Below are 26,647 nucleotides of genomic sequence, written 5' to 3'. Positions count from 1 at the left end.
TGTCCAAGCCTTGCCCTACCTGATGCTTTTACAGTTAGAGAGCAGCAAGTTACTGTGGGAATGATGAAGAAATCTGTGTTTATTGTGATTTATTCATTACTAAAAGCAGAAAGATTTTCTATCTGTCACCTGTACCAAATCACTCTGGGTTCTCACAGTTGTGCTAATATATTTCCCTGCTTTGCATGCTGTCATCTGTAATGAAGGTCCTACCCACCAAATGCTGCTTCCAGGGACATCTGCTTCATCCTATGGCTTACAAATACTATTTCAGTGATCTCTGTCTCAAAATTTTGCTGTCATTTAGCAGCAGGTCCCTTTACGGTTCACAGACATGCCAGTAACAGTGGCAACACAAGCAGTAGAAAGGACCCAATCTGACTCTTGGAAAGAAAGAAGAGTTTGTTGTGTTAGCTGTTCAAAAAACTATCTTACTACTTGTAATCTGAATACATTTAATCAAAACTATGGAGCCCCAGGAGACCATTTCATGAGTATACATTTCTGAGCAGAGCTACATATTAAACCATTTCTCCCAGTTACTATAGTCTTTTTCCACACCTTAATGTGGGCCCCAGTTTTCCACTCTGTTAGCTTAAGCAAGGAGTCTGCTTTGGACACAATCCATTATAAAGTCAACCTACCACCTTTTACAAGTTGAGAGACTGAGAAACCAAGAGAGGCCAGGCACTGAAAAGACAAAACTGAATTATCTGACTGTTCCATTACTTTTTTTCTTCATGTTTTAACCAGAGAAATGTCAAAGTTACTAGACTCCTTTTGAATTAGTCAGTAATGTTCGTCTTTAGCATCTTGCTCTGTTTGTAGTCAAGCTTTCTACTACTTATTCTTTTCCTTCTCTTCTGGAAGCCATATGTGCAGCTAGGAGAGAAATGATAATGCATGCAAAGTAGAGATAGGTCAAAGAGACAAAGTTGATTTTAGTTTGTCTTCATGGTCCAGTCTCTAAAGGGCTTCTACAAACAACTTGAAAAAGAAGGTCTTTATTAAGATGTTAAACAAAAGCCAGGCAGTGCAAGAGCAGACAGAGAAATAAGGTCTGGCTTACTGAAAAATATGAAGAAAAGAAAAGAAAAGAAAAGAAAAAAGAGACAGAGGAGCTTTAACAGAACAGGATTAGTTTCAGTGAGTCTTGTGGAAATAATATATATCAGTGAGATCTTCTTTGAGGAAAGAGGTCAGGAAAACAGCCAACAAGAATTAGGGGGTGAAAGCGAGCAGCAAATCAAAGATGACCTTACAGAGGAATGAAGCAGCCAAAAGCCAAAATTAGATTAGATGTTATGGAGAGGGATATTTGCTATGTTATAACCTAAGGATACAGTAGTCCCACACTGGAAAAGTACAATTCTAGGTGCCACAATTGCAAGCATCCTAACTGAAGAAAATACAGTAAATTCAAGACAATTAAGAACTTGGCAGGTAGAACTACTATCTGAGGTTAACAAAACCTCAACAAGTCTAAACAACATTAGGAAACTCCAAGAAGCAGAAGATATTCAAAAGAAGGAAAGTATTTGCAAGGGAAAATGTTGAGGGTGGTTCAGGAAGGAGAAACAAGGTACAACAGGATGAAACAAAGGAAAAACTCAGATTGCACATCAGGAGAAACTTTCTAATAATAAGGTTATTTAGATTCTTAAAAGGTCTTACATAGCTTATGAAGGGGTTTCTGCCACTGGAGTTATTTGCAGGCAGGCTATACAGTGTCTGAAAATATTCTGCACAGAATAACCAGGGACTGTAAAGAACAGGCTGGAGCATGCAAGACATCTTTTTCATCTCTAATCTAGATTCATTTGAAGCAGCGGCTTGTCTTCACCAACCCTCATCTGTAAATGCACCTCTGGTCTATTGCTGACAACAAAGGATGGGTTAAAGTAGGCTGAGACACAGCAGTTTTTAAATTATTAGCTCTCAGTATGCTGGAAATATAGCTGGGCACTGCTGCTTTCCATGTAAGTGAAAAAATGTTACTGCAAGATCCCATGAATGGCAAGAATGGGTTCGGAGCCTCATACTGGAGTCTGAAAGGCAACTTGGAAAGTATTTCCGGAGTGGCTCCTTGCAGCCTTCAATACTTGGATTAGTTTTCTAAAATTCTGAAGGAATCTTTTGCTTTTTTTCCCCCTTCTGTGCATTTTTGGTGCTGAACTTTTTCCGGTTTTCCCACACTCCTGCCTGTCACAGAGCAGAAACCACAAAAATGCAGCAAAGTAAAGTCTGTCCAAGGAGCTGCAATTCCATCTCATAAGGATAAACATTTCTTCTGCCAACAAGTGAGCACAGCACACCGGCATCTTCAAATACACATCCCTGCTGCCCAGCAGAGAAACCCACTGACACAGCCTGTCACCTGTACTAACATGAGCTATCCAACATAAAAGACATCAGATAGCAAACCCACCAGCATATATACCTGCCAGACGTTATGCTCACATCTGCATTTGCTGAATTGACAAAATCTACTGTCATTTTATTTTCTCTTTCGATAGTTTTGGGGGATCCGGTTAATGTGCTAGCTCCTAGAATAGCAAGAGTAGATGCAGGAAATACACAAGCTTCCCCAGCGCAGTTCTGTCCAAGATCCTTAAATATGCCTTGCAGTTCCAGATTTGATCCCCACACACTGACAGTGCCCCAGCATCTTCATAAAGTGTCTTTCATTTGTGATCTTTTACTAAGCCTCCCCTCTTTAAACCAGGAAGGAAACAAAGAACCAGGAAACCTCACAGGAACCTGTTAAAGTTTTACAACTCTTCTGGCCATACAGTATAAGGGAGGAAGTTACGAATGCAATTTTTACCCTTCAGCATTCAGGGATGAAATACATCCGAGGACATATGAGGAAAAACCTGCCAAAGAATTTAAACGGCAGAACTGCTTTAGACAAAGAAGAGATAAACAGAGAGCTGAGGGAGTTAACAAGAAAGGTAAAGAATAAGAAAAAAAGAAAACAGAAGCCTTGCTCACGTTCTCTCATAATGCACAGAAGAAAAGACACAAAGAAATGGAAAAGAAGAAAACTTAAAATCAGTAAACAATATTTGAAGGTGAGTGTTGTATTTTGTTTTTAAAGATAACACATGACAAATTCATCTTCTTTAGAATGTCAAGTGCTATAACTAAAAGATTAGTAAAAATTAGAAGAATGGTAGACATTTTTACAGATAATGAGGAAGGCTATCATTACATTAGACACATAAACAATTTGAATGGAATAAAAACTTGTGCCTAAAGGCATGAGTCAATGTTCATGTGTTAAGTTTACAGGAAAACTTGGCTAAGGGCAAATTAGCTTGTTAAAGATATTGGTGGGCTTAGCTGTTTGGTTTTTTTTTTGGCAGCCTTTTCTGACCCACCAGACTCTGGCCTCCATCAAAGATTAAACATGAAGCGAATGACTCAAGTGCCTAAACACAGCTGTCTAGTACCATACATGATACTCTCAAGTTTTTTGAGACATCTGCATAGGACTGGCATATTCAACAAGATTTACAAAAGACTTGTGCTAAACTGGAGCAGCAGCTACAGTCAGGTAGAATAGCCTTAGGCATCTAACATTGCACTAGCAACCTGTGTTTAGGTAACTGAATCCCAGCCTGGACCACACACTTCTCTGATTCAATCTGGCAGTTATGTCCTTATGTTTGTATGATGCTACAGTCCTGTTTACCTTACCATTGTAAAAAATGAAAATGCACAATAGTACACATTTACTTCAGCTCACACAGGTCAAGCTGTTCTGAGATTTATCTTGAACAACACAACCTGAAAGGCCTATGTCTGAATCACACGTAGACAGGTTCTTAACCCATACTCCTTCTGAGGGGAACCAGTGCCAACTCCCTGTTGTAGATGGGAAGAGATAAAACTTACTTGGAAATCCTCTGGGCTGCAGCCTTTCTGGCTACTGTCTGTCTGTGGTTTGCTGGAGGCTTTGGAACCAGCTGAGAAGGCGTACTCTGGGATGGCATCACTTTGTGCAAACTGGCTGCCTTCTGGATACTAGAAGTGGCACTTGATGTCTTGCGGGCACCAAAGCCAGCTGGCATAGATATATGGCTGGTGCTGGATTGTGAGTAGTTGGCAAAGAGAGCCTGGTAAAAACAGAACAAAATAATAATAATCAGTGATCGTCTCTCTGAACACTGCTGAGAGAGCTGATGGAAGTGGGTGATGTTATCTGTCTGGTGAATGCAACCCCCAGAGCTCTAAGGACAGTCCCAAGCACAAAAAGAAGATAAAAGGGATCAAGTCAGTGAAGTGGTTTTAAGAACTGAATTGTATACCCTTGGAAGCTGGAACTAGCTTCTAGGAAGGCTAATTACTGCCATATAACAATACCATTCTGGAAGAAAAAAAATAAGAGGTCATATCCCCAATCTAAGCATGCAGTGGGCTCAAAAAAATAAAGCTTTTATTGCTTTGACTGACTTTCTGCACTTACCCTGGTAAGCTATTCTTTGTGTGGGAGTTGGGATTGAGACAAAGTTCAAGAAAAAAAAAAGATATGAGGAAGATGTTACAATGCCAGTTCTTCAGTCCAACCCTGCAGGTGCTTGGAATAACAGGAAGGCTCTAAGCTACCTTCTCTGAAAAAGGGGACTTGAGGTCAGCAGCTAACAAAATGGAAATCCCCCAGTCATACCAGGGAACAGAAAATATTTCTATTCCTAAAGCAGGTGGGAGAGTAAGGATGTTGCAGATTTGACCCAGGGAACAAAAGAATCTGCATTGTGTGAGACACCAGAGACCTGAGCAGCAGACTGGCCCAGCAGGGAGTGGGCAACGGTTCCCTTGGGGAGCTCTGCAAACCGCTAGGCTCTTTTCAGAAAGGAGCAACCTGCTGGGATTTCTGCCTCCTCTTTCCTCGAAGTTTCTTAGTCAGTTTTCCAGGGCAAAGAGGCAATACCATAACCCTGTAATTTGACAGCTAGAGGTCAGTGATAGGAGCCGAAGGGAATAGCTGAGCAACTGCCAGGCACCTCGGCGTGACCTTAGGAGCAGTGCACTTCACTGCAGTTGTCCTCAGTTTCTTCTCTGGTGAAAAACACAACAAAGCCACAGAGAGTGGGCTCCAGGCTCCAGAGAAAACCACAGTCTGAGGGCTGGCTGCGTCTCAGCACACAGACAGGAAAAGCCCCTCTCCCCCGCAATTCTCTGGCAAATGGCAGGGCAGTGGTGTGTGGGAAGGCGTTTCTGACAGGCAGAGCTCTAGGGAGAAAAGGAAGTGCGGGAGCCAAAACAGGCCTGTTTCCTAACCAGAGCTCACTGACAAGATCCCCTTGAGCTCCCAATCCTTTCTTAACCTCTCCCTCCCCTGAAGCCCTACCTTGATGGCAGCTTTCAGGTTTTGAAATACGTAGCTGGTGCAAAAGCAGAAGTCTGGAAAATAGCAGTCACACCCCACCTCTCCCCACAAAACAAACTAAAATGAAACTTGGTTCTGCTGCATCTTAGAGTCTCATGAAGTATGGGGTTGGGATGGAGACCCTCAACTCACTGCACCCCTTTGTTATTCAGGGGTGCCATTTCACTGTGCCCTGCTCGATATCATGCGTATTTCCTGTAAGTTTTTATTTTTTCCTGTAAAGTTTTTATTTTTTTATGAAGATCATTATGATCCTGGTGTCTGCAGAGCATACAGTCTTAACCTTTTCCCTGTGTTAACACGCGTTGGCAGGGAGGTCTGGGACTCTGAAGAAAGAGCAAGAAAGGATGCTCTAATAAAGCCTGACCAGCAAAAGCTGGGCTGATACCTGCCTGAAGAAAGGTCGTGGATGTTTTTCTTGGGGTTAATGGTCTTCCAAAACAGCCTTTGTCTCCATGCTGTGCTGAGATTCTGGCTGCCTTCCAGGCAAGGATGGAGAGAGTGGATGCTGACACAGACCACGGCTTCTGGATTCAGCTACAAAGCACACTGCCCTGCTGTGAACTCCATGGGGACAGGACAGGAAACCAGGAGAAGCTACTGTGCAAACAAAAGGGGCAGCTGGGGAAAGCAAAGCCTGACCACACAAAGGAGAGGTTGGGAAGAGATTCCAGAGATAAGCAAAAAGTGGGAGACACACCTCATCGCTCAGGATCCTGACTGCTCAGGACCTAGGGAGAGCAGAAACCTAGAGAAACCCTGACAGAGGCAGTCCTAAAGCAGGTAGCACCCTGCAACTGTTGGTGCTGCAAGTAAACAATTAGGACCCGCACTTTCCAGGCTGGCAGATTTAATTTTATTCTGAGAAGACATTTGCTTCCCTCACAAGTTCTTCAGGCTACAAATCTGAAAAGCCCTTAGAACACTAGCAGATTTTTTAGCTAAAAATCACCTAAAGCATTAGTGAGCTAACCCTCTTGCATAATTCTCTGGGGAGATAGGACCATTCATAAAAGGACAGCATTAACCCTGTCGTGCACACGGAGCATGTTACGCACTGACAAAGTAATTTTCCTCAGGCCACAGACTGAAGCAATATGAAAAGCTAGGTTGTGAGCTCAGAGAGGATCCTGAGTCCTGATCCCCAATTTGCCTCATTATATCTCACCTCTCCTTGCATCCACATCTACACACACACAGCATAGACAAAGTTATCTGTACAAAACCAGTCATTTTTAATTAGGAAATCTCAACATGTACAGCTTGTCAGTAATGACAATACACATCTAAGGGTATTATTAGCCAGTAGCAACTGAGCTTGGGCTGCTCGTGATTAAAAGCAGGGAGGTACTGTAGTACTTTGAAGAAAAGCGGATATATTATTGATCTTCAAAAACAGAAAGAATGTTCCTGGCACTTACCATTCCTGTATCTAACACCCATCCCTAGCACAGTAACGGAACAAATGTTGCAAGCAAAAACATGCTCATTCTGTGACCAGAGGAGCTAATGAAGCTCATTTCCTGTGAATCTGTCTTGGGGCTGAATCTTACAGTATATAATATAAAGCATGCCCCAAATTATGCTTCCCTGCATGGGTTTGAGGCATTCTTGTGTGGATTTCTGCTGTATAATTATGAGTGGCCCGATGCTGCACGTTTGCCTTAATGGAAACAGTAGCTGAGTCCCCTTCCCAGATTCATAGGTCTTTACTTTCATGAATTTGTATGAAATGTAGCTCTGAGATTTCTACACCGTAGTCATTCAGTTTAAATTGAATAAGCAAGACTGAAAGCGATGAGACTCAGCAGTGTGAGAATTGACAGATATATATGGACTGGACTGCACAAAGATCTGTGCAGCTAGGCAGCCAGTTCCAAATCACTACGTCTGGAAAGCAAGATGTTGATAAGGAATAAACAATGATGAGGATTTAGTTTAAAAAAAAATAATCAAAAAAACTTTAGAAATTTCAGAAATTTTTGGAAATTACATTTCTAATGACTTTGCAACAATACAGGTAATCAAAAGGCTTTGATGACCTTTGGATTTATACAAATAGTTTAGTGCAGGTTCCTTTGAATACCTATTAATATGTTCAGTTAAATCAGTTTGGATGCAATGATCAGTTGAGTTGAAAATCCACAAAATTGAGATAATAGCACATTCTGACCCTGTTATTTAACTGCCACAGTGTTAAATTCCATTAAGAGGAGCATCTTGGGGTTATCAAGAAAGTAAAGGAAAAGCAAATTCATGGCATTCACAGAATGCCTTGAAGCAAGTCTTCCTTGGTGAATTCTTCGTAAAGGTATTAAAATATACTAGAATGAATTGACTTGGTGCTTTCTTTGTCTCTCTTCCTGTATATGGTTTATCTTCTTAACCTGGGAGCTCTCTGGAGCAAGATTTGGGCCATATCTTTGTATTGCAAAGACACTTAATACATCTGGGTGTTACCATAATTCTAATAATAGCGATGGGATTGGAAACATGGGGACAAAGTTTCAGCTGGTATAAATCAGCACAGACTACTGCTTTCAGAACAGTTGTTCTGCTTTACTTAGTCTAAGTCTTTGACTCATCAGTATCACAAGATTCAAATAGGAAAATGGCAGCTAGCACATCTAGAGGGAAAACAGTCTGAGGGAGAAAGCTGCAGAACCAGAAAGAACAAGAGACTCAAGGGGAAGAGAGACTGCAAATCTGACAGCAGTCCAATATATAATAGTTCAGAAAACAGTTAATGATGTTTAAGGCTGCACTCGAAGAGGCCCTGTATCCTCAGGCAGGAATAATGTAGTTCTAGGAATACTAGGAATATTATTTTAAACATCTATCAGTCCCAGAAAGGTTTAAATAAATGGCAGGAAATTCGGAGTCGCATATGTTGAAAGGAAAAATGTTTGCTGAACTTCACAAAATAAGGAATATTTCAGAGAACATACCACGACCTTTCAAATACTCAAATGATTAAAAGAGCAGAATTATTTAAGATTTATTTAGCCCCATGTTTCGTAGTATAAAATCTACTTAAACTTATGATTCAAAATGTGATAGCAACTGACCACACAACACATTAACATGATTTATGCCTTGCTTAACATGACCTTTTTTGATATAAGTAGGACTGATGGGGATCATTCCACTATACGACTGAACTTCTCTTGTTTTAATTTAGCTTTTTTTCCCCATGTGAAATGTTTGGCATAAAACTCTAAACCCAGAAGATGCTAGGCTAAGCAGACAGAACATAGCCACACAGAGAAAGAGGAACCTCCCTAACAGCTAATGGCATCTTTCCAGTACAGGAAACAATTAGAGAATAAACAATGATGGTATATTAACTGCCTTGCCAACTGCAGCAGTGATACTAACATCTAGGTCATAACATGTCACATGGAGCCTCCTTTAAACATTAAAAATACTGCTATAAACCTGTTTTTATTGTCTTTTGGTATGATTTTGTAATTCTTTTTCCCTGATTTTATTGATATCAGATTTAAGCTTCTTGTCTCCACTTTCAAACTCTGCCCCTTCCTAAGTTTTATTCCCTCAGGCTTTGTATTGTCTCTGTTCCTGGTCCCTGTCACTGCAGAGCTTTATCCATTTGTTTGCTAGATTCTCATTCAGTCTGGTGCTTCTCTTTTTGTCCAGGGAACAAAATACCTATTCTGGCGCTGAAGGTTTATTTCCACCCCACTACATGGTTATGAACTAACTTCCACATACAATGAGTGGAAATTATCGGTTATTATCCCTTTATCCACCTACATAGTACGTGCTGCCCCGCAAATTGTGAAATGCTTGGAGGAGAAATCATCATTCTTAAGTGTCTGGAAAGCACTCATCCGAGAGTGGGCGCTACCACAAAGAAATACGCAATAAGCCCTCATGATCAGATACATCCATCGCATGGCAGCGGGGAGTATTCCTATTACACAAATACTTGGCTACAACTTTTATGCTTCCCAACACATCTAGCTCATCTCCAACATATCGAACTGGTTAACATACAGGCAGAAGCATCTGGCTGTGTTATTAATCACAGTGCTTCTGTTATTTGTTCACATGCTATTCATATATATACAACCAGTTCATTTGTCACAGACAGAAGGAAAGATCGGCAACTAATGTTGTATGGTCATGCCAGACTTACAATGTACCTTGAGGTATCTTAATAAATGCACTTCAGCTACTGGCGAATGGCTAGTCTGCCTTCCAACAAGAACTTGAACAATCAGATGAAATGTATGGTTTGGAGATACCCTGCCTGCATTTCCCAAAGCAGAGAGATCATGACACCCTCTCAAGTAACAAGCCCTCTCCTTTTTGCAACATATTTGTTCTGTTGATGGAAATAAGCTTTCACAACTGCAAAGCATTTCATGGAGGGGATCAGTGTGAATCTGAGAAACTGACCACACAGAGTGGAGGTCATTTTCTAAGGATCATCCAGTAACTGTCTGACAGCAGCCAAGACCAAAACAATGGCCTCCCACACTCCAGAGCAGTACTCTGGCCAAGAAGCCTTTAATTCTTATCAAGATCATTGAGGAAAGATCGAGGATCTGCTAAAAAGGGTGAATCCAAATGTGTGGATCCCACAGAGCTGACGTCTATGGTTTTCTGTTCGTGAAATGGACAAGACTGAGTCCTTGTTTTCCTCTTTATCATTCTTTCCCCTCACAGCCAGTCTCTGACTATGGCACAGTCTCCCCAAATTGTTCTCCTAGATCCCCCTCCCTTCGATCACTTGCAGTGCTTTAAATATTTGGAGAAGCAATTTCCAAATGGATGTAGAATTTTTCCAAATCTTGTCCAATATATTTTCTTAGATCAGAGTAACTAACAACTGTTAATTGTGTCCAGACCAGTCTGTTAGCGATGTGACTGAAAAACGTAATCCTTACTACCCTGCTGAGGGTTTCCTATAAAAGATCCAACTTTTTCTAAACTCTGAATTCCCCCAGTGGCATGCATCTTACAGAAGACCAGTATGCTTTCCCCATTTCCAGCACCAATGTAAAGCTGCTTGGGAATAGTGAGTGGCAAAAAATATGATACCATATCAGGAAAAAGCCTTTATGGATGGCAATATACAGAAGATGAGAAAGAGGAAATGTATGAGAAAAGAAAGACAACAAAGAAGGAGATTCAAGGAGAAGCACTGAATTTGAGGTTCTTACGCTATGCAGAGCTCAGAATGAGAGACTTGCTTCTGGCTTCTCCTGTGTCCATGGTTGCCGCTCTGATTAAGGAAACTAGAAACACTTTCCATGCTTTCCTGACATGATTTTCCTACAAGGGAGGTCAATGCCATTGACACAAGGATGCTTTATCATGGAAGTGAAGATAAGACAACAAAAACAGAAGGCAAGTTCCTGGAAAGGTCAAGTCAAAGGACTGAAGTCTGAGAAGGAAGAGGTCAATAACAACAAACTTGAGAGGGAGATGGGGATAAACAGATGAAGATGAGGGTAATGCAATCACTGGGAGGGGCATCAGAGCACCCATGCAACTGTGACTGGAAGGGGAGGTGGGGCTGGCTCCAAAAGAGACAATCATGTTATTAAGATGTAGTTTACACTCCAGAAAGTCTGAGAGCCCCCATGTTCAGCAAATCCTTTTCTTCATTAACGGCAACTTCAGAGCAGCCTGAGCCCTGCGGTAAAGTAATGGCCTCAATACTGCAACTCTGAACTGCTTGGCTCAGAGAGAGAAGGGAGGGAGAGCCGTGAGGGGGATCTTGTGGGGGTGAGTGGAGGTTTAACAAAGAATCACTTTAACAGAAACTCCTGAGTAATGGCTCTACCCCAGGCCAAGAATAACATCAGCTCAATGTCAGCAATTAGAAGAAGGCTCAGCCAGGCCCCATGGCCAGCTCCAGCCTCCTCACAGGCACAAGCCAGCTTATAGTCCTTTGCTGAGCAGCCACTGCTGCCCACCCAGAGCCCCTTGGATGCAGATGAAAGGAAGACCTCCTGCTCCTGCTGAGAGGGGCTGCAAGTAGACTGTAGGTGGGGGAATTCAGGCACAGAAACCACATGGCTAAATGAGGACCTTGAGAAAAGGAGCGTGAGGGGCAGAGGTAGAAGGGCCTCTCCTTCAAGACGCTCTCAGAAAAGGATGGGGGCAATTTGTTTATAAGCTGTTCTCAAGGACTCTGACTCGTGACTCATCCACTTCATAGAAGGGAGAGTGGGTGTTCATATGGTAGCTCCGTTCATGGTCTTGCTGAAGCCCAGTTCTGCCAGACTGTCCAGCAAATAGTTCCAACCTATTTGAGAGCAGTCTCTTTTGAGTGGAGGTTTGTTCACCCAAACACTTCTCTTTAGCAAGAAAGCCTTTTGGCCACCACTCAGAAGAAAAAACATACCTCCTTCCTGATAATAACAAAGAAGAGAAAAGAGTGCATCAGTGAGCTCATTGTGACTTCAGAAGGTTCTCCAGGCAGGATGGAAATGGTGTTCCAGACACAGTGGTCTACCCTTGACATCCAGAAATTGCCCAGAGCATCAATAATACAGAGCCATTTTTCATATTTGCTCTAGCTCTTGAACACTCAGCCCATCTTTTCTCCTTACAGTTGTGACAAAGGAGTCTTATGCCTGTCAGTGCAAAGCAGTGAAAGGAAATCTTAAATGTAGTAATAACAAAGTATGCAGGAAGCTTTGAGAAGATTTTCAGGGTTGCAGAAAAACTTGCACCCTGCATCAGGGTCAGTGGCCATGTCTCCTGCACACTGAAAGCTCTTAAAAGAAATTAACATATTTCTCCAAAAGAAAGATGAAGATTCTCCAAAATATTTGTTTTTAAGTCCACTAACATGCTATTTCTTTGGTAACTGTATCTTATGAGAAGACATACAGTAGGAGAGGAATTTAGTCAAGATGAAGCCTTGATGGGGTCTGTTTGTTACAGAGCGCACAATTGCCAACACAATTTCAAAACCCCACATTTGGAAACATAACAGAGAAATGTAACAGTGACCCAGCCTGTAGCACTACCCAAGAGGAACGGAAGTCGAAGCAGAACCGTGTCACCCAGTGACAAGGCAAGTGACAAAGAACCGTGGAGACTATGGACAGTTCTAAGGCTGTCTGAGGCACTGGGAGGGAATGCCCTGAACTGGTGCAGAAAATCGAGCAGCAGCATGCCAATAGCCAAATGGAGGAGGATGTCATTGTGGTATAAGAGGCCGAAGGGAACTGCAGGTAATATATAATGCTGCAGTGATTTTAATAATAATTCTATTGTTGTAACACACTGGAAGAGCTACTTCCTTCACAAAAGCTGTGCCACATGCACTGTTTTGGGTTGGGTCTGCGCAACTAAGACTCAAGTCAGTACTGCTATGTCCTAGGCAGGATTTTTCTGAGTTACCTGGTGCCGGGCTTGGCTTTGCTCCAACAGCTGTTGTGGCTGAAGTTTCTGCTGCTGAAGTTGCTGCACAGCAAAATGCAGCTGATAGTTGGGGTGTGCCAGTGGACTCCGTGTCACTGGGGTGCAGCCACTGTTCTCCATCTCTCCTTCCCAGGCAAAACGATCACTCTCTGGAGCCCTGAGAAATGAAAAGACATCATGCTTTCACCACTCTGCTTATACAGGCTCCTGCTTACAAGGCACCATTGCTTCCTAAAAACCCCTTAATACTTAGCCAGCCACGAATTTAAGTTGCTCTGACAAGCACAACACCTGATACATGTTATCATGTGCTAACTGCCACCTTGCTGAGGAGTGTTTTGAATTCCAGGCTAGGACTGCTTTACTAGCTGTAACACCATGCTTGAGGGAAACAAAGAAAGATAAAAGAGAAGAGAAATTCAAAACTGGAGCATGTTGTCTGTGGCTGATTAGCACTGAAAAGAGGCAGCATTGCAACAATAAAAGAGCTGAAGATTCCCATCACTAATGAGATAAGTATTTATTTGGATTTGTAGAGATTTTGTTAATACACTAGCACAAGGCTTACACCAAGCGCACACATGCTACAGTGAGGGTGGAATAAAAGAGAGGCATGTAAAATAATATCCACAGAAGGGATAAAGGACTGGGAGGATGAGGTTGCAACTAGGGCATATTTTGACTCCACACAGTTACAATCCACAAGACCTGAGGGGACCCACAGGTTCATTTCTTTCATCATTTGAGTAATACAAGCCTTTCCCAGAGGAGAAAAGGCCTCCTGCAAAGAGGTAGGAGTTCTTACAGCCTAGGCTTACGTGGTGGAAGTTCAGCTGTGGCCTGCAACATGATAAGTACCGCCAGGAACTCACTGGCTTGCTTTGAAGTTCATAAGCTGCGGCAAGAAGGCAGCACCAGCGCACTTACACACACGACCCAGGGGCTTTGCAGAAAACAGGTGGCAGACTGACAGGGCCACAAGGTGTCCTGAAGAGGCTATGATGGCCCAGCGACCCACACACCCTGTGCTCACAAGACAGGATGCCATATGGCCTACTGAATCCTGACACTCTGGCTAATAAAACCTTCAAGCCTCAATGCTTGAGCTTCCCAAGTTTCTGCTGATCTCTGTCATGTTTCTCTCAGCCACTCTTTCCAGACATTTCCTTCTGTTTCCCAGGGCAGACTCCCCTTGTATTTCCCACGTATGTCATAACTACCTGGGATGTAAAAGACACCAAAGTAATTCATGCCATGATTCAGAGTGTAGGTTATGGTTTTGGCAAGGGAGTCAACAGCAACCTCCCTGCTTCATGATACCATAAAAGCTTAGAACCTAGATTCTCTGAATGTGTCTCAGCTTCCCTTGTAATCTTCATTATCACACCAACCCCTTAAAATGCTCTGAAGAATGCTTCAAACACCACCAGAAGCAACTGCCAGCACTACGTACTCTCCCTCAAAAATAACTTAATGTGTGCCTTTCAAAGCAAATTGACGACAAGGACTCCAATTACTAAAGGGTCCCTCTCCATACTCAGCTCCTCAACAACACAGCAGTAATACAACCTTGTGGAAAAGAAGTTCAGCCATCAGCATTTACACCTGCTTTCCCTCTTATGGGCCATTGGCTGCAGGTAACCTTCTCTAGATTTCTCTGTTCAAGGGATACCACCTTTGCTTCCTCATTCCTTTGCTTCCACTGCAGCCCAGTGCAATGCTGGATGAATTACTCTTGTGCCCTGCCACCTTTTGCTACACCTCCTCACGATTTTCAGTCTTCCAATTTTTTCCTCTCACCAGCACTTGGAGAACTGTACTGTTGCTGGGAGTACTCAGGCCTTGAAACCCAAGCTGTAGAGGTCTGAATCTGGCTCTGAGGTTCACTCCCTTGGGAGAGTTTCTCCCCTCTTCTGAACCTGCCTTTCCCCTTCTGCCCTCCTTATGGAGCAGGGATCACCTCCTCTTACTGCTTTATAACATAACAGTTCTCTAACGTCATTTGATGTCTGAAAATACTGTTACAAAACTAAAATATATACACTTAATAAACATCTCCTCTGTTTTGCAGCATTCCTCAGTTTCCCCTCCTAGAAAGCCTAATTTTTTTCTCTTCCTTTCCTTCTAAGACTCTCTCAGGTGTTCTTTTTACTTTTAATTCTGTGAAAGAATCTCAGATACTTCCTCCTTTCTCTCTCCATCCTCAGACAAGATGAGCACTGGGTAACCTCTACAGTGGTTACATTCAGGACGTGTGTATTCTTTTAACCTCCCCTAGGACAGTAACGGGGTCGTGGTTCTCTGCTACTGTGCTTTCATCTGCAATTGTTCAGCTATGGATCCATGTGTGCTGCTGGCCTTCCAGCACTGTCCCCTGCTGGGCACAGGATGCCACAAAAAGCACAGCTTAAAAGAAGAACATGACGAGGCACAAGGAATCTCTGAAATACTCACCAGCTGTCTCCTCTCCAATCCCAGCAGCTCACCACATGGGTTTATCAGCAGGTTGGACCCAACTCCCACCCAAAGGATAATATCTGCTCCTTCCACGGCATAGATACTGCCTCCATCACCCACCCAGATATTAGAGCTCCCTGGACTTCTCCCTTGTGTGAAGCAGCTGCAGTGTGTTACCTCCAGTAAAGTCAGGGCACACTCACAGCTGAAAAGCACAAAGAACTGTGCTGAGACCGGGAGGTGCCCTTTGGAAGATAGCTGGCGGTTACTGCAGACCAGGCCTTGAAACAAACATCGACTGCAGCAGGTACAAAGATGAAGAGCATTCAGGAGCTTCATTAAAGTCACATTAGTGCTCAGTAAACCGTCTGATTAATTACTCATCAGCACTGCTGAGAGATCACGACCTTCAATACCTCTGTTTTGAACTAAACAACGTTCATTTGTCAATTTGCCTTGAGTAGCTTTATCACACCACCAATTTCCTCACTTGAGAAAAATTTGACAAAGTCACTCAAAACGTTCCTGAAGAAAGTAAGCCAACGTGGGATAAAGGGGATACCTCTCATGAATCTAATAACTAGTTAAAGCACATGAAACGAGCTAGAATAAAAGGACAGTTTCCACTAGGGTCCCATGGGAATCTGTGCTATGGTCTGTGATGTTCAAAACACTTAAAAATGATCTTGGAATAGGAAAAGAAAGAAATAAATAGAAGTCTGCTACTGGAAAACTGAAAGTTGCTGAGAAGTGTGAAAAAACATCACATTACTAAATGGTCAGGCCAATTACTAGATGACATTCAACTTAACTATAAAGTTGTGCACCCAGAGAAATGCAATCCTAGCTTTACACAGTGATGGAATTTGAACCATTAACTTATATTCATGAAAAGACATTGTAAGTACTATAGCTTTTTCTTTGAAAACATCAGTAAAATACACTCAAAAAGGAAATGCAGTGTTAGCAGTTGTTAGGAAACGTATAGGGAACAAAACTGAGAGCACAACTATGATACAATTTGGGCTTATATTGTAGCAATCTCTTGGATAATTCTTCCCCGTGTTTCTCCTCCCATCTCAAAAAACATACAGTAGAACTGGAAAACTACAAAGAAATGATGTAAAGATGATCAAAGGTATGGAACAACTTATGCACTGGGGAATGACTAAATAAATAAGGACTCTTCAGCATGGAAAAAAAGACAACTGAAAGGAAGTATGAAAAGTATCTTTAAAATCATGAGCTTCAGGGAGAAGAAGAATGGGAAACAATTACTCCTTACACTACAAAACACAGGGAAAAACAAATGAAGCCATCAGGTGGGCAGGTTAAAACAAACGAAAGGAGGCACTGTTTCTCAGCACATAATTAAACTGTGGCTGCCTTCTTACTACATGAAGTTAGACAAACTAATGGAAGCAAGAGCCACTAATGCTATTTCTATACAAAGATACCAACTCCTGGCCAGAAAACCACCGAGTCCCATAGAGTACTGGGGAATTATCACCATTAATGTCACCTACTGCTCTTCCCTTGGGATCTTCCATAGGGCACTGTCTGAACAGGGTACTGAACCACACAGTACTCCTGCTTTGAGGCAATGCAGTCAGTTTTGTTTATGCTTCAGGGGTCTGAAACTAAACCTGTATCAGGTCTCAGTCAGAAGTTAGAGAATTCAGTCAAGTTACACAATTCATTCTAGAAACTAATATCTCTTCCAATGTCTCTCATATCTACCTCCAACTCAGAACCGGCAATGCATAAATTCAATCCTTTGATCCAAAAGAATGCTTGGGAAGCTAAAGATTGAGTCAAAATGAAAAGAAAGAGAAAAAAATGATGTAAACGAAAACTACACTGAAGGTGGACCTGCTGACAGCCAAACTGGCTTTGTGCCACAGATGTGGTATACAGTGACTGCAGTCTGTAGTACTGAGGGCCGCTGACAGAATGGCAAAACTGCAGTATCATTTCCTTGATCCTCATTTCTTTTGTTTTGATATATCAAGCTAAGGATTAACTGTTATAGGAAGACAAACAATGCAGACTGATGGTCCAGTTTTTAAAAACGCACTGAGATTGCTGCCTGGATCTAACATTTGTTCACTTAAATGGACTCTGAAATGCTTTCATTTAGTTTCTAACCAGTTTTAATACATTTTTTTTCTAACTAATACATGATTTATAGACTACAATAATTTTTTTAGGACAGAATATTGCTCAGGTAAGCTTAGTTTAAACTACCCAAGAGAACACTCTTGAAACTATGCCTCCAAATCTTTAGGAAGATCTAAATGAAAAAAAAAATAATTACACAAAACAAATCCCCCAAAACTGCCTAACCTTTTTGTGCAGTGTAGACAGGCTCATATGCAATTCCCTGCAGTTCCAATACTTCTATTCCACACAATGCAGCACAAAAGCACTTACTTTTTCCTAGATATGCTACTGAAAACAGTTGTTTGCCTGAAGAGATTTCACTCTCATGGCCTGCAAAATCCTTCTTTATTGAATATGCTTGTTGGATACCATGGGTTTTCCCTCTTTATAGATGGAATTCGATATAAATTCATTGTGCATAACTTCAAACTTCTATAATATAAGCATTAAATACTTGACAACAGAAAACTTGCATATTTGGAAGTCTTCAGATCCCTTTCATATAGAGGTAGTTCATCAGCAGTTTTGGAAGGTCCCCATATAGGATATTACCAAGTTGCTGGTATTACATCAGAGTCCAAGCTTCCCTTGGTACAGAAGAACTGGGCTTATGGTCTGAGATTCAATGTGCTGCTGCCAGCGACGTGCTCCAGCCCTCAGCCTATTTGCCATGCTCACAGGAATGCCTCCATGGTGCGGATCCTCAGCCTCTGCCTGTCAGATGATTTATTAAAGCATGATAGCACCTTTGTGCCCTTCCTGAAGTTAGCTTTTCTGCTGAGGGAAATCCGCAACAGACTCAGCACAGTAATGAAGGCTGGAAAAAGGCTGCAGAGGACCTCACAGCTTAATAGATCCTGAAGAGTTCACATGATAAAGAGACTCTAAAAATGCCCCAGCTGATGGAAAAGCTTTTTCACAACTCACACCTTTTTCGACAAAGCCAAAAATAACCAGATGAAAACTCTCACCCCCAGTGGAAACGAGGCTTCATTAGAGTCGGTACGCACAGGCCTGCTTGTTTTCGGTTGGGGATTATTGCTTGAACATTAACGATTCCCTGAATACGGATTTGCTCACATGTACAGACGACAGATATAGGCATAGATGCACACACACGCAAATGGGAAACAGAAATTCCTGCCTCTGCCACCAGAAGAGATTGGGTTTCATTCTGTCAGCCGGGCTGGTTGTGAGCAATCTTCTCACAGCTTGCTCAGGATTATTTATGGGTTGCTTAGTTTAGAGACCTGGCCAGGATTCAGACCTTCACTATGTACAGGAAATCTCAGCCTCGGCATTATGGCCCATTCTTTGTAAGCAAGATTTTGTCCTTCCAGCAGCTCTTAGGGCTACTCAGTATTTTTGGCAAGAAAGCCACTGTGTTCCTTTCTTTGAACTGTAGTTTTCATAAAGCCTGGGCCAGAATTCCCTCTTCCTCTTCACTGACAGCGCAAGACCTTTCTGCTGCAAACTTTCTGCCTCACAAAAGGCACAGGTTTGCTTTCCAGAGCAATTTCAACAGAACTCCATGCTATTATGAGCCCAGCCCAGCCTAAAAGTGCTAGAACACCACAGACCAACCTTCAGGTTCACTGCTTCCAAATTCCCTTTGCTGCTTTGGTTCTCTACAAGGACTCTTTCCCAAATCATTGGCTGTCTTCCGATGTAAGCAACCCTTTCACAAACAACTACCTACACCTAAAATACTACATGCTAATGCATTTCTTCTGTAAGGAAGAGATGGGGTGATCAGCTCTTACAAAAAAAGGAGGATGCTGGCTTCTGTCCCCACTTCAAATGGATTTAAAGGGAATACCAAGGATTGAAGCTGCATTCAGGACCTCAGAATCTCGTAGCAATCTTGCAGTTACTATCTGACATACAGCAAGACCCTACTGAAAGAATGACTTTAATTTCTATTTCAGCTGAAGCCTTCTTCCCATGTCACAGCTGGGCACTTATTTGATACTGACTCCTGTGTGGCAGGCTACAATACCAATTCATGCAGTATGCTGGTGTTCCCCATATATCACCTACTAAGCAAGAACTTTTGAAACATTTGAAAAGTGCCTACATCCTACTGAAAGGCAATGCAAACTATGCTCAAATTACTTGTGAAAATAGCACTTCAGCAGTCTTGAAAAAAAATCCTTTATGTTTAACCCTGCTTAGTTTGTAAGAATTGATAGGATCACAGCAGGAATCAGTAGAGCTGGAGGTCTGGCAAACAGAGAAAAAAAAGTTATTCTCCTTTTAGATGAGGAAACAAGCTGACAATGATCTTTTACATCCTTTCCTCTAAAGGCTGGAGCTAAGGAATAGCAAGGGCCCTTGCTGGCAATAAGTGAACTCAGTGCATTTATAAATCAGTGCTCCCACCTTGCCAAGGAATGCAAGACAATCTCAGGCAGTAGTTTCTTGCCCACGGGGCATTCAGGTGGTATGACACGTCCAGGAAGCTTCCAGTACAAAGCTCTGGTGGGCACCAGCTGCTAGAAAGTAGTTGGAATAATAACTAATGACTCTGTCTAGCGTGGCAGCTCCCAGCATCCTGCTGACTTATGTTCAGGCACTCAGAAAAACACAGAACATTTTCTTTGGCACACTACAAGCTTCTTCCATCCCTAACAATAGGCCCTAGATTGGGGCTGGCTATGGAGCAATGATAAACATAGTGGGACAAAGCCCAGGACGCTGGGGGCCTGGCTGGGGTGCAGGACTGTCGGGCCTCTCACAGTGCCGCTTGCCTCAAGGCCTTTCTTTGTCTCTTCTCCCTCTTTCCCTCCCCTCAGCTTCAAAAGCAATAAATTACAAATTTAAAAACAGAGCAACAAGCCTTTCAGAGTGGTTTGCTCCTGTCCTTTGCTGTTATCAGGAGTGTCTATGAAAGTATCGCTTTGGTACAGTTTAGTCAGCAAGAGCCTGCGTTTTAGCATGGTCTGCAGGTGTGACTGCTGAAACGTGCCAGCCCTAAAACACAGAGGTAAAGAAAGTCAGCTTTCTGAAAATCCATGGGGGAACAAAGCATTTTTGATATTCCTAAGTGAGCTCTGCCTGGGACTTTGGAGGCCTCCTGAAGACCAGGGAGGTGTCCAGACCTCTCCCTGGCAGAGGTACCTCCAGCCGGGGAAGGGGGCAGGAAGCAGCTGGCCCGTATAAAAGGAAGATGCCATCATCTGGCCTGCAATCTGCTTTCACGCTCTGCAGGAGAAGCCAAGGAAAAACTTTCAAAGTTAATGAGCAGCCTGTCAAGGCTGCATTGGCACAGTAAACGTGTGGAACAGCATTTTGGGTTCAAATCCAGTTCAAAGTGACAAATACAATCTCCCACAGTGAAGGTGTTGCAGAGATGCAGAAGAGTTTCTGTCCCAGACCATCAATCAAACTTTTGCTTCTTAGTGATGAGGCACAGATGCAGGCAACTTGTAATAGGTTCAGCCTTAGCTCTTCGGCTCCCTGCTTTCTCAGCAGCCCAACCTGCTTCTGCCTACACAGCAGGTAAGAGAGGCACCAGGACATCTGCTGTCCCATGGCACAAAGATACAAGGCCCATGTGAAAAGCTGGTTTAGGGAAAGAACCGTGGGTTCTGTGGATTTAATACAATTCCCAGATCCAGATCCATTCACAGGTTAACTGTAATAGCTACCAGAGGCACAATTCAAACATCCCAGAACATTTTAATGTGCCTAATTATTAGCAAATGTCAGGAGTCCCCCTCTGCTATTCCCACAATTCCTCCTTTCCACTGAGAGACTTGATGTTGTTACAAGAATTTTATTCAAAAACAAAGATGTGAGCAACAGCATCCAACTCATCTCCTTGTGGTGCAAGATTAGCACATGTTCCAGTGGCTGGAGGAGCTCCTGTGTCAAACCCTCAGCTGCACAACATCACAGGCAGGTACACATTCAAAGTCCAGAATTTTCCCTGAGATTCCCCATTAAACTTAGATTTTCTCTGTTTTACTGTAAAACCTTCTTACTTTGGGTCCAGACCTTCCCTCCTAGACTGATGCCTCCTTTGAGCTTAGCCAGCCTTAGCAACCTTAACTCCATCTTCTTCCTTAACTCATTCCCTTAAAACCCTTGATCACATATTGCTTTTCTCTGCACTTTCTCCACTTTATCAGTATTTGGGGCTAGGAGGGTGCTCAAATCTGAACACATTATTCCAGATGTGCATACACAATAGCTATAGAGGGAAAGCCCTTTACCTTCCTGCTTCTTTATTTTATTCTACAAATACTATCCAAGTTACTGAGCTTTCTTCTTTTCTGGTATATGCTGCTACATAATATAATATAACATGCTTTATTTCCTGCTCCCTGGCTTCTGTAAATTTTTCCTGCTTTTTCCTTGCTATTAAGTAACCTGAGTTTTTGGAGCAAAACGAGGTTCTTATAACAAATACAAAGTACTGCCTGCTAAATTCTTCTGCAGCTCAGGAATTAAGTACACTTTAGGGTCCTGGATCTCTGTGTACAAGCAAGGCCATGAGGGCAGCAGGTTCGAAATGAGATGCATCCAACAGCTTTGTGGCAGTCTAGCAGAGGAAGAACAGGCTGTGATTATGGAACACCAGCAAACCTCTGCAGGTGAGCCCTAATCTACTTCAGCTATTCTGAGATTTAGCTGGCATTATCAACCTGTTATTTAGAGGAGCATTAAACTTGTCAGTCTTAGTAAATGAAATGAAACATTTAACCTTCTGTAGAGCTATTTTTTTCTGCTGGGCCCCTAGCAGCATTTTTGGCTCCAGTCTCTCTGATCTGGGGAATATGTGGCAGGTAAAAAACAGCTTGTTTTTCTTCTCTTTACACATGGCAGCTTTGAAATTCACAAGTAGAAAGGCTAAATCAAGAAGAAAACTAGCAGCCAGCCGGCTGTAAAGTTCAATGCCTCCATGCTGTTGCGGTTCAGCAAGCCACTGGAGAAGTAATGAAGGCAACAGAGTGCATCTCCTCTGTGTGACCTAGTTTAACAAGATCACGTACCCTCAGTTAGTACAAACACTGGGGTGAACCATATTGAGGGGAAGGTGCTGGCCTCATGATCCCTGCACATACTTTCATACCTGCAAATGCAGGCAAGGCCTGCAAAAACATTTTAATAACAAGATATACTAACGCAGAAGCCTGGTATCATTCTGCTCTTGTAAGGGGAATCTTGGTGAAGATTACCTACTTAAATTTCTGATATGAAATTCAGATGGAGCAGATAAACTCTGAGTGAATTCACCTCACTACTGTCTTGCTCTGCTTAGACTACAATACATAATTCAGACTTGGATAAAGGGCTATGTAAGTACCTACCTTAAATTTGCTCATTTGTCCTAGTCCAGGGAGTTTCTGGGGTGAATACACAAACACACACACACCCCACACAATTCAACACCACAAACTCAAATGCAATGCTGTGCCACTTACAAAGATGGGCAAGGTATTGCTTGATACAGACATTCCACTGTAAAATCCTAGCATGGATAATGGATCAAAACAAACCATGGCTTGCACAGGCAGTAGGTGAGCCTACTGAAAACCAAACTGGAAGAGACCGATGGGCTCCGATCCTGACTATATGTTTATTAGTGCTTTATCCAAGCAGATTTTGCATTTCAGGATAACAGCAGTATCACAAGAGGATGAAAACATAATAAATGGGCACCACTCTCTGTCTAGAATATGCTTATGACTGGGTCTGTAATTGAAGATACTACTCTGCCACTCTCCTGGAAATGCATATTCCCTACCTCTCTCCAGAGTTGCAAGGGTTAAGCCGGGACCAGTAGGTTAGCCCTGCACCCTGTAATGCCTCCTTTGAAAAGCCGCTCACAGTTTACAGGGAAAGAGTGAGTGCAGCTGCTGTCCCAGCCAACATTTGGTTTCTATTACACTGAATAAAAATCTCCCCCTCCCCCTTTTCTTTTTTTTTTTTCCCCTTTTATATTAAAAGTCCATCAAACACTTTTTTTTTTCTCCTTAATATTTTCCATTAAGTTTCCTCCTGCGTAGGCTTTCCCAGAGTGCTGTGCTCCTTGCTCTATGTGCTCAAGCAGCAGCTGCAAGATCCCACTGAATCGGAGAAAGGGGAACGAAGGGAGCAGCTCAGGCCCCTTATTCAAGTCTCAGGAGGCAAATGAAAACTTATAATTGGGCTAAACTAGTGAAATCCAGAGCATTTGAGAAGAATAAACAAAACAAAACAGGCTGTTGGGTTTGGTAGGATTAGGATGCGTGAGATGGGAGAGAGTGCTCAAAGCACTCTGCCCCTGCTCAAGAGCAGAAATACTCTGCAGAGCTGAATGACTCCACCACTATCAGCCTCCCAGAAGATGCAGGACAGGATGGCATTACACTGCAGGGCTTCAAGGGTTCCTCCACGGTTGTCTTGGACAAGTCTCATACCTCTAAAGGCCCAAAGGATTTTCTAGTTGTGTCATATGACCACAGAGTAGAAATGTCATATGCTTTGTTACCTAAATATTAGAAAAAATACTCTAAAGACCATCACAAGCCTCTAAATTCTAAAAAATTTGCACTGAAGTTCATGAAAGCAATCAACTTTGTTTGGCATCCAGCACACCTATCATCTTGTTCTGTGGTAGATGAAGATACTCTGATGTGCTTCTTTTAGAGAAGCCTTGATAAATCTCATAGCTTAGAGGGCCCGTTTATGGGGACAAGGCATGCTAAAGGATGGAGTTTCCTGACATCATGCCTATAAAATTTCAAGGCCAAAAATCATAGCCAGGTAACAGAACTTCACGAGAGAAGCAACACTTCTATATTTATAATCTGTATTCCTAGAGGGAAGGCCAGAATCAGTTCTGCACTTCCAGAGCAAAGATGTGCAAATTCAGCTAATCAGGGATTATGGAAAGTGTCATCTGAAAGCTGGCTGGGCAACAGTAATGTTAGGAGGAATGCTCCAGTGAAAAGTGAGTAGCAATATGGCACCAGCAAGAGACATCTGGTGTAACATAAGTGAAGCTATATAACATTTAGCTGCTGAAAAACAAGAAAATAAGAAAAAAATACAAGATAAGAACTAAAGGTCATTTCTCTGAGTCCTTGCTGTGAGGCTGTATGCTTGTGGTTAACAGTCTCTTGTTATTCCCCAATCAGTTGATCAATTTCCCAAGCATTGATACATTGGCAAAGTAACGGTCCTCAAAAGATCTTTTTCCTAAAAAAAGAACAACCACACAACCAAACAAGAAAACTAAAAATCATCAACCTAGTTCCAATGTAATGAACCTAGAGGGATTTTCCAGTAAAAAAGATAGACTCACATAGTCCCATAAACCTGAAGTAGTTTACATGCTCACCAAAGAGGCATCTTGAACATTCCTATCTTCCCTGTGTTATACCTTTGTTTCCTTATGTAGTTTCTGCTCTCCTCATCCCCCAGATAGATTTAGATAATGTAATAAGGTACGGCAACAAACGGACTGGATTTCAGTGGCAACAACAAAAACCCTGCTGCACTGCTTTCTCAAAGCTGCCTATGGATCTGTCCACCATTACAGCCACCAGAAATTGGTGATGACATACCAGGTCTGGCCTATAGGGAACTGCAAGAGCAGAATGGAGACACTTGTTTTTATAAAGCCTCACCTGAAAAAGCAAGCTGTTCAAGTACTGCAGAGCAAGAATCTCCTTATTTCTGGCACCTTGTCCCCCAAGGATTAATATCACAGAAGCACGTTCCCTTGCCAGAGGAGACTATTCCAGTTTATGACAATTTTGGCCTCCTTGCTGTTCTTTTGTTTTAAGCTATACAGAAGGCAGCCCCCCATTCCACTCCCAATATTGCTCCATAAATTTCCAGCTCCTATTGGGAGCACCTACCTCTACTTCTGCTGAAAGAAGACAGATTGGAGAGCTTGGAGATTGGACGATCTTCTGGACAGACTGGAGAGCTGGGCGATCACCAACCACATGAAGTTTAACAAAAGCAAGTGCCAGGTCCTGCACCTGGGACGGGGCAACCCTGGCTATACGTACAGACTGGGCGGTGAGATGCTGGAGAGCAGCCCTGCAGAGAGGGATCTGGGGGTTGTGGTTGACAGCAAGTTGAATATGAGCCAGCAGTGTGCCCTGGCAGCCAGGAGGGCCAACCGTGTCCTGGGATGCATCAAGCACGGCATTGCTAGTCGGTCGAGGGGATTGTCCCGCTCTGCTCTGCGCTGGTGCGGCCTCACCTCGAGTACTGTGTGCAGTTCTGGGCACCACAGCACAAAAAGGACGTGAAACTGTTGGAGAGTGTACAGAGGAGGGCGACAAAGATGGTGAAGGGCCTAGAGGGTAAGACGTATGAGGAGCGGCTGAGGTCACTGGGCCTGTTCAGCCTGGAGAAGAGGAGGCTGAGGGGGGACCTCATCGCAGTCTACAACTTCCTCGCATAGCAGTCTACAACTTCCTCGCAAGAGGCAGTGGAGAGGCAGGTGACCCATTCTCCGTAATCACCAGTGACAGGACCCGTGGGAACGGTGTCAAGCTGAGGCACGGGAAGTTTAGGGTAGACATCAGGAAGAGGTTCTTCACCGAGAGGGTGGTCACACACTGGAACAGGCTCCCCAGTGAAGTAGTCACCGCACCAAGCCTGTCTGAATTTAAGAAGCAATTGGACTGTGCACTTAGTCACACGGTCTAAACTTTGGGCAGACCTGTGCAGTGCCAGGAGCTGGACTTGATGATCCTTATGGGTCCCTTCCAACTCGGGATATTCTATGATTCTATGAAAAGAACAGAGCTGAAGAACAGCCTACAGCATCTCCAGTAACCCAATGTCTCGATAAGAAGAATCACTGAGGAGTTCACATCATCATAAAGGAGTTCAATATTCAGTGGAATAAATGGAATTACAGCACATCCCTTCTGGCAGAGAAAAGCGAGTGAAGGGGAAGCACCCAGCAAACTGCCTCCAGCAGTGAATGGTGTCTGTCCCTGCTTTGACAGAGGCTTTATGAGGCCTTCGTTCAGCCACCACATTTCTCTGTCTCACTTTCCCTCACTGGGAAGAAGATCTGGTCCCTCTAGTTTCAGCAAGAAGTTCTGGGACACCACGGATGTAAAATTCTGCCTATTTTACATGGCCATCTCAGAACAAAACATTAAGATTGCTATGATTATTTAGGGGGGAACCACTGTCCTGGTGTAACTATTTAACTATTTCCTAGCTGGAATTGTTAGTTAAAGCAGAAGAGACGCAGGGAAACAG

General features: G+C 42.9%; 1 protein-coding gene across 5 annotated transcripts in view; it reads right to left on the bottom strand.

Moving 5' to 3' along the window:
• Nucleotides 1–26,647, bottom strand: part of TTLL5 (tubulin tyrosine ligase like 5) — a 128,528-nt gene that overhangs the window by 13,763 nt on the left and 88,118 nt on the right. For 4 of the 5 annotated variants that reach the window (XM_083839741.1, XM_083839743.1, XM_083839740.1 and 1 more), the window contains 2 exons: nt 12,782–12,959; nt 3,901–4,121 (listed from right to left, as the gene is read on the bottom strand). In XM_083839741.1, coding sequence (XP_083695867.1) covers nt 3,901–4,121; nt 12,782–12,959 — 399 coding nt within the window. The remainder of the gene's footprint in view (nt 1–3,900; nt 4,122–12,781; nt 12,960–26,647) is intronic. The other variant, XR_014585487.1, reaches the window with a different exon arrangement.

The sequence above is a fragment of the Anser anser genome (genome assembly GCF_964211835.1).
Source record: "Anser anser genome assembly, chromosome: 5".
NCBI lineage: Eukaryota > Metazoa > Chordata > Aves > Anseriformes > Anatidae > Anser > Anser anser.
Note: the sequence above shows the minus strand (reverse complement) of the source record. Positions and strands in the feature narration are given on the sequence as shown.